The sequence below is a fragment of the Episyrphus balteatus genome, chromosome 1 (genome assembly GCF_945859705.1).
Source record: "Episyrphus balteatus chromosome 1, idEpiBalt1.1, whole genome shotgun sequence".
Classification (NCBI taxonomy): Eukaryota; Metazoa; Arthropoda; class Insecta; order Diptera; family Syrphidae; genus Episyrphus; species Episyrphus balteatus.
In genome coordinates this window covers 10,687,827-10,696,057 of record NC_079134.1, presented here as the reverse complement: position 1 = coordinate 10,696,057, position 8,231 = coordinate 10,687,827, and the positions used below count along the sequence as shown (strand labels likewise).

Here is an 8,231-nt window from a genome sequence, read left to right as displayed (position 1 = left end):
AATCTCAGATTTGGGTTCATCTACCCTAAATCTAAGATTTTCAATGCGAGATTTAGAATAAAACTCGAGATTTATGCTAAATCTACTTAGCTAAATCTCGGATTTAGGGTAGGTGGAAACGTAGTATTAAAAATAATGGACCTATTATTTTTTTTTTCTTTTTATGTGATTTTATCTTTAGGAAAGAATTCTGTTATGAAGTCAATAACCCATAGTAATATACCTACCCGAATTAAGCGAAACCTCGATTTTAACAAAAAATAAAACATACATCTCACTTCCAAATTGAAAAAGTTCTATCATTTTACAGGTGAACTGCTTCTATCTAAACCAATTGTTTAGAAGTTAGATGTAGGTATGTTATTTTACCATTGATGTTTTTGTTAAAATCGAGTTTTGCTAAACTCGGGTTATTACCAAGAGCCAATGTGATTTTAAAAAGATAATAAATTAACCTTAGTTATTTGTTTTTCGCATTGAATTTGACATCTATTTGTCGTATGTCGTAAACAAGTTTCGAATAATACTTTGCTTATTTTTGTCGTATGTGTCATCAATTTGTCGTATGTGTTTGGCTAACAAATAGTTTCTGTGAAAACGTAACATACGACATCGGCATATTGGAGAAAATTTACTATTATTTGTTTCTGGATTGGAATATTGAAATAATTCTACCATAATTCAATAGACAAATATTTTCTGTATATGTCATGATATTTAAAAAAAAAATTCACCGTACAGTTTTCGAGAAAAAAAATCTGAACTTTAATTGCGTTTTCCCAAAAGTAGCCGAATGTAACATACGACATTATATTATTGAGGCGACGTTTTCTACTTTTTCACTTTTCTACTTTTTCACATTTCGGGCCAATGTAATCAATGCCTAAAAATTCTTCAAAATTCAATTTAAAATTTTAGTTCTCAGAACAACCACACAATGGCCTCTAGCACTATAATCTCATTGCAGAACACAGTCCATCTCTTTCTTTCCCACACAAACCACACTAATCAACACCACCCAACTTCAAGTTTAAACAAATGACAGCTGAGTACATTTTTTTTTCCTATTTTCAAATCCAGTTTACCATTTTCCCGCGTTTTCATTCAACCATCACCATTATTTTTTCCCTTCCATTTTCCATTTTTCTTTTCAACTCCCACTTTACTTCTTTTTAACTTCCACGAATATTATTTTAACAGGTGCTTGTAGTAAAAATAAATTAATAATAAAATACAATCCCATTTTAATTAAAAAAAAAAAATGGATCTAAACGACGCCGTCCTAACCTGTGCCACAAACATTCAATGGACAAATTCCGTTGGTGTCACCGGACGTAAATTAGTCTATCGTTCAGCCACACTTCGTCTCGTTCGCAATGAATTACGAGAAATTTTCATTGAAGTGTCGACTGAAAAATCCAAACCCATTAAATTCAAATTAAAAGAAGTCATGATTCATAAAAAATTCATGAACGAAGGCAAAGCTACTTTTAATTTCAAAGCCGAAAACTGTTCAATGTTTTTGTCAAATGCTCCTCCAGGAACTTTAATGAATTTCTTAAGAATTGTTTTTATAAAATTGAATTCCTCGCCAAATGAAAATCTAGATGAGGCAACGATTCAAAAGAATCTTCGCGCCCATTTGTTATCCGGGAAACCAAGTACTTTTGAGGAAGTTAGCCCAGTGACAACGGCTGAAATGGTTTTGGCCAGAAAGGCAGCTGGTATATCGAAAACCACTGTGACCACACCTTCTCCCAAGGCGGTCAAAAAGAGGCGTTTCGATGAGCTTCGGTCGGAAGGAAGTTCTTCCGCTCCGGCGGCTAAAAAGCTTTATCAACCTTCTCCGCTAACCGAGGAGAGTGTTAAACTCTGCCAGGAGCAGACTGAAGTTTTGCAAGCTTGTGTCGCTGGGAAGAATATCTTTTTTACGGGTTCGGCGGGAACAGGAAAGAGTTTTCTTTTAAAGAAGATTATTTCAGCTTTGCCGCCAGATGGAACTATTGCTACGGCTTCTACTGGAGTGGCAGCTTGTTTAATTGGTAAGTTTTCTAATTGAACAATCGGAGTCTTGATTCATGAAAATCTCTTCTAGGTGGAGTAACATTGCATGCATTTGCTGGAATTGGAAGTGGCGATGCTAGTTTAACACGTTGCATTGAATTAGCATCGCGGGCTGTGTCCTCGTCGAATTGGAGGAAATGTAAAAGACTGATTATTGACGAAATATCAATGGTTGATGGGTTGTTCTTTGAGGTGAGTCATTAATTTATTTTATTTACTTTGCTTTTCTTGAATTTGTTTTTGGGTTGAAATCCGCTTTGATCAGGGAAATTTACAAGTGACCCATTTTTTGTTGGCCCTCTTTTGCTTTGTTGTTCTTTCTTATAAACGAGTTGTTCCCATTAAACCACTGACACTTTTGTTTTTTGTTAGTACGTATATGGGTTTTCTTATGAAAAATATTATTCTTATTATTCCCATATATTTCTTTCAAGAAGTAAAAAAACAACTTATTATTTTGAAGTTACATACTTATGTTTCTTGTTCCACATTCTTCATGATTTCTTAAGTCCGTAAATAGTTTTGTGCAATTTTAATACGGTTTTATTTGGAATATCAAAACCATCTGCAGCCTGAAGTTAGATTTCTCCCTCGAGATTACCCTGTAAAAAAGCTGTTTCTGCATCTAAATGGTCAACTCGTAAATCACATTGAATTGACCCGATTACTGGATTTCAGTTGTTTTTCTTCTAATTCTAATCTAAGGTGTAACAGATTCAGCATTTCTTTCAAGGCTTACCATTTCGTTTTCTATCATGGAATTGTTCTGGTCAGAATTTTCTTCATCAAAATCAAAATAATTAATATCAAATTATCAATATTCCCACAAAATCTGAATAATCTGAAAAATTTTCTTTTAAAGACCGATTAAATTCGCCTGAAACTTTCGATGAAAAATACATCTCATTCTCTAAAAATTTAACATAACCTAATATTATAAATTTCGTTTTGATTGGATCATACTGGCTCATATACAAAAAGAATGAGCTTAAGCTCTATCTCAGTACATTTTCTAGAGATCTATCATAAGGAAATGAGATAGTTCTGAAGAAATTGTATTGAAAAGTGAGATAAGAACTTAAGCTCATTTTTTTTACTATTTTGAATACTTTTAGATTCTTATATGTATATGCAAAATATTGATGAAATAAATTAAAAACACATTTTTACTAACTTTTTGAAAAAGAAGCAATGCATTTGGTGTCATATTATAGTCACAAATTCATTTTATAAATTTTACTGATGAAATTTCATTTTTTTCTGAATAGTAAAATTTATAAAATGAATTTGTGAATAAAATTTAACACCAAATGCATTGCTTGATAAAAAAAAAAGTTAAAATAAGCACCAAATATAATCAATATTTTGCTCAAAATAAAATTTTAAAGTATTCAAAATAGTTAAACAAAATTTTTACTGATGGATTTAACTTATAGCTATAACAGAGCTCTTAGGTGATAAAACCATCGCAACACATCACAGTTGTCGAATATACAAAAATGAGATAAATCCAAATCTCTTCTGCCAATTTATATTAATTTTCTTTCGTAGGAGTTGGTTAGAAAAATAAGCACTTATAGCTTCTGCTTAATAGAACTTCTTTAAATTAGTATCTGCAATCATTGTTCGGGTCATTTCAACTAATTTCTGTTCATGCATTTCGCTTTGCCGATTTGTTGCGGATTGTACGGTGCTGACATTTGGTGGTGTATACCATTTTCTTTGCACAAATACCTTAGGGCTCAGTTATAGCTATCAGTAAAATCCATCAGTAAAAATTTGCTTTTGCTATTTTGAATACTTTAATCTTATATTTTGTTGAAAATTTTGATGAAGTAAATTAAAAACATATTTCCACTAATTTTTGCAAAAAGAATCAATGCATTTTGTGTTAAATTTTATTCACAAATCCATTTTATAAATTTTACTGATAAAATTTCATTTTACTGAACAGCTGACTGCCAAATGCCAAAAAAAATTCCATTTCGTTTTACTGACGACGTTCGATTTTTTTACTGTTCCGGTGCCATCATTAAAAAAATTACTGATGAAATCAACAGTAAAAAAATTGCTTGAGGTGCGAATGTCAAATAAACATTTAATTTAATGACGTAAATTTACTGATTGCTATAAACGCTCATCAGTAAAAGATTTCAGATTCCTGATGTTTCAATTTTTACTCATTGATTTTACTCATAGCTATAACTGAGGCCTTACTGATGAAATCATCAAGAAAAAGTACATAATACTTTACGTTTCCAATTGACATTCGTTTTATAGGCCCAAGCACATCCCAATATTTCCGTTGAAGAACTTGTAGGAAAAGTAATCTTTTTTGTTCTGCGACTGGCATCGTCTCCAATAAATTCTATTTTTTCTCATCAAGTTTCCTAAGATCGGAATTATTGGTGTGCCCTAAGAGTTTGTGCCATAACTCTTTGCTCATAGCTTGTAAATTTGTATACTCGTTTGCCATATCCAGCTTACACATTATATCAAGAACGCTGGCTGGTGCCACAAGCTTAACTTAGTTAAGAACTTGGCATTTTGATTTTTTAAATTTGAGACCTAAACGAGTTTTAGTCATTTGGCTGACGGATAATAAATAAGCACATACAATCTGCTTACAATAAAACAATTTTTAGTGTAACTTCTTCGTATTTAATTCTGATTTACATACAGATGATTACGTCGACAGAAATCCTAAATCGCGAATCTGCGTTTTTAGAAATTTTCACTTTAATGCATCATTTAACCCTTTGCTATTAATTAGTTTTTATTTTTTGTTGCAATAACCAAAAATTGAAAATGTATGAGCTATTGCATAGTGAGAACTACGACCAACAAAAAATGTAATAGCTGTATATAAGAAAATATTTAGTTAAAATAGAATGCAGTATTTGTGAGGGTTTTCTCAAATTTAAAAGAAGCCTTAAGCTTAGAGCTACAAAATTAAATAACGGTAACACTGAAGAGAACGATATTAATAGTTCTTCAATGGAATATGTAAACATGTTTTTAATCAGAAAATTTTCTTTTCCAATCTTTGTGCCCACGATAATACCTCCTTTTCCACAAACTTGCAACTTTGTATTATTTGCAGTTGTTGATAACTCTTCCTTTGCAAACTATGAATGCTTAAAAAATATTTCTGTTTTTTGCCATATACGAAAACGCAGCCGAGTCTATAAACCACTTCGTTCCTTTTACATCAAAATGGGCAACAAATGAACAAAAGCCATCCAGGACCCATGGTAGCAGTTACACTTTTTGATTTGTTCTTGCAAAACTTTTGCTCTAAATGCAATAAAATTTGAGGGGTCCGGAGGAAAAACAGCACAAGTCCTTTCCAACTCATTCCGAGAAAAACGCTATTTAAAATTTTGTTCTCCATACAATTCAGTACTAAAGGCACATCATTTATTTATACTTTTAGCAAGATTTGTTTTCTCAAAGTAAGGATGCCATCAGATAGTGCTCAGTTAATACAACAAGACCGCATTATTAAGTTTATCTTTGACATGTGCTGTTTTTCCTCTGAACCCTACATTTATAGCAAATAATTCGTTTCACATCAGCAATTCAACTATCCTTTTTTATTTGTTTCTTACCCCTACTTCGAAACAGAGCTTCAGAAATGCCGCCGCTTGCGCCTGCATCTAGATAACTCTCTTAGTCTTGGAGTAATTTGGCTTTAATCTTGCCTCTAGTGATCGGTATGTTACTACTTCCGATAGCCATTATCATTAGCTTGAAATGATCAAACTCCCGACCCATTTTTCGCTTACCACGATTCTAATCTGATTAAGATTTTGAGCAGTATTTATAACATTGGCAAACAAAATTGCAACTTTTTTATGTTTTATGGGGTTTTTAACTGTTTTTTTTTTCTAATTTGGCATCGCTAATTTCAAAGCTGCCCTCAGTTTTTTCTAGCAGCTTTAGTTTGGGCGATGCAGATACTAAGGAAGTGCTTAATATTTAGCAAAAAATCGATTATTGAGATTTTTTAACAGGAATATTTCGAAAACGCAACTGAGAAAAAATCTAATTTCGCGTTCGAGTTTAACACACCCCAAAGAGCAAAACTTGAATACCTCAAAAACACGAACTGATAGAAAAATTTTAAATTCGGATTCCAGTTCAGCACCCCAAAACCCATCGGAAAATTTCATCCAACTTGATAAAACCGTTCAATTTCTTCAACATTTTTTTTGCACATGGTATTCCCTGAATATTTGCGTACAAAGTTGGAGGTATGTACAGAATTAATCTCGATATAAACCTTTCTTTGATGAATTCTTTCGTCTCGGTTCTAAGAATAGAGCTCCAGCATCCTTGCAACTTCAGAGCATGCTGGACCATAAATTTCCGTTTGTTAAAATCTTCTCGTCCTTTTAATTTTTCTACATCGTCTGAGAATTTCTTCTACATATTATTTTTCTTCTTGACTATGCAGTGTAGGTCCCATAACCTTTTGTTATATAAGTTTTCTCATTTTATACATTTCAACTTTTTATTTCTATGTTACAGAAAATCGAAGCCGTTGCCCGTCACGTGCGAAAGAATGACCGACCTTTTGGTGGGATTCAATTGATTTTATGTGGGGACTTCCTGCAACTTCCGCCTGTGGTCAAACGTGAAGACTACAATAATCCCCAAACAAATAACCAACGTTTTTGCTTTCAATCGAGTGCCTGGGAGAAATGCATCGAGCGTGTGTTTGAACTGAAAGAAGTCCATCGTCAAAGTGACCCAGAATTTGTGAGAATACTCAATCATCTGCGGATTGGTCATGTCAGTGAGGATATCACCAAACGTCTCATGACTACGTCGAAGCAGAAAATTGAAGGTAATGGAATTTTAGCCACCCAATTGTGTTCACATACCAACGATGCCAATTCTATCAATGAATCTAAGCTGGAGAACCTCGAAGGGGAGAAAGTCCTTTTCAAAGCTGAGGACAGTGATGCGACAATGTCGAAGACGCTTGATGGTTTAGTGCAAGCTCCATCGCAGCTATATTTGAAAATTAATGCCCAAGTTATGTTGTTGAAAAATATTAACATTGCAGCTGGTTTGGTAAATGGTGCTCGAGGAGTTGTGGTCAAAATTGATCGAGGAGTTCCAACAGTTCGCTTCAAGAACAATCAGGAATATGTGTGTAAACATGAAAAATGGATGATCAAGACTGCAACTGGTGGAAATGTTACCCGCAGACAGGTGCCTCTTAAACTAGCATGGGCTTTCTCTATTCACAAGTCACAAGGACTCACACTTGATTGTGTTGAAATGTCTTTATCAAAAGTCTTTGAAGCTGGACAAGCTTATGTGGCTCTAAGTCGTGCCAAGAGTTTAGACAGTGTAAGAATACTTGACTTTGATGCAAAACAAGTTTGGGCGAATCCACAGGTTTTGCAATTTTATAAATTATTCCGACGACGTTTGCACGATACCACAATGATTCCACTTGGCAATAAGAATACAAAAGCTAAGAAAGATAATAATGGTGGCAATAGTGCTTTGGCAAAATTGAAAAAGAGTCTCATGAACAAACCATTGGTGTCGATTGGTTAAATTAAATTTTTTAAATTCTTGACTAAGTTTAATTTAAATATGTATTCTCGTCTAATTTAAGATCTTAAAAAATTCCTTAGGTTTAAGATTGAGGTAAAAAATATGTATATTTCTTTTGTTCTTGGTAGCAAATTGTATTGGAAAAGTAAAAGAACAAAGAAGAGAGAACTGGGAATAAAGCTAAATATTTCATTATAAAGAAAGTAAGTTGTTTTCTTTTAAGTTTATTTAATTCTAAACCCTTATATCATTCCTAGTTGGATGTAAAAGTAATCCGGTAGGTAACCTGGGGACCTCAGTGGCACATCTTCCTACAAAAATTTCGTTCAGGCAAATATACATCTCCAAGTGTATGGAACAAAAAGAAAAAAGGAAGCTCGTAGGTTTCCAAGAAAGTAGATTAGGTGAGCATTCTCTGTAATTGAAAAACAAAATTCCTTGCAAACACACACGTCTTATAACTTAGTGAAATACCATGGTTGCGTAAAATAAGTGTACATTTTCAACCCGTAACACTCAATATTCTAATTCATTGCACAGACATTACTATAGTTCAGGAAATTCCGGGTGAAAGTTGTTCACATTCAAAT

At 33.2% G+C, this 8,231-nt stretch overlaps 1 protein-coding gene across 1 annotated transcript; it reads left to right on the top strand.

Moving 5' to 3' along the window:
• Positions 1-1,083: 1,083 nt before the first annotated feature.
• On the top strand, positions 1,084-7,840 carry LOC129921491 (ATP-dependent DNA helicase PIF1-like). Its single transcript, XM_056003332.1, has 3 exons — positions 1,084-2,042; positions 2,096-2,256; positions 6,598-7,840. Exons 1-3 carry the CDS (start codon positions 1,262-1,264, stop codon positions 7,639-7,641), a joined length of 1,986 nt encoding a protein of 661 aa, XP_055859307.1. The 5' UTR covers positions 1,084-1,261; the 3' UTR covers positions 7,642-7,840.
• Positions 7,841-8,231: the final 391 nt, after the last annotated feature.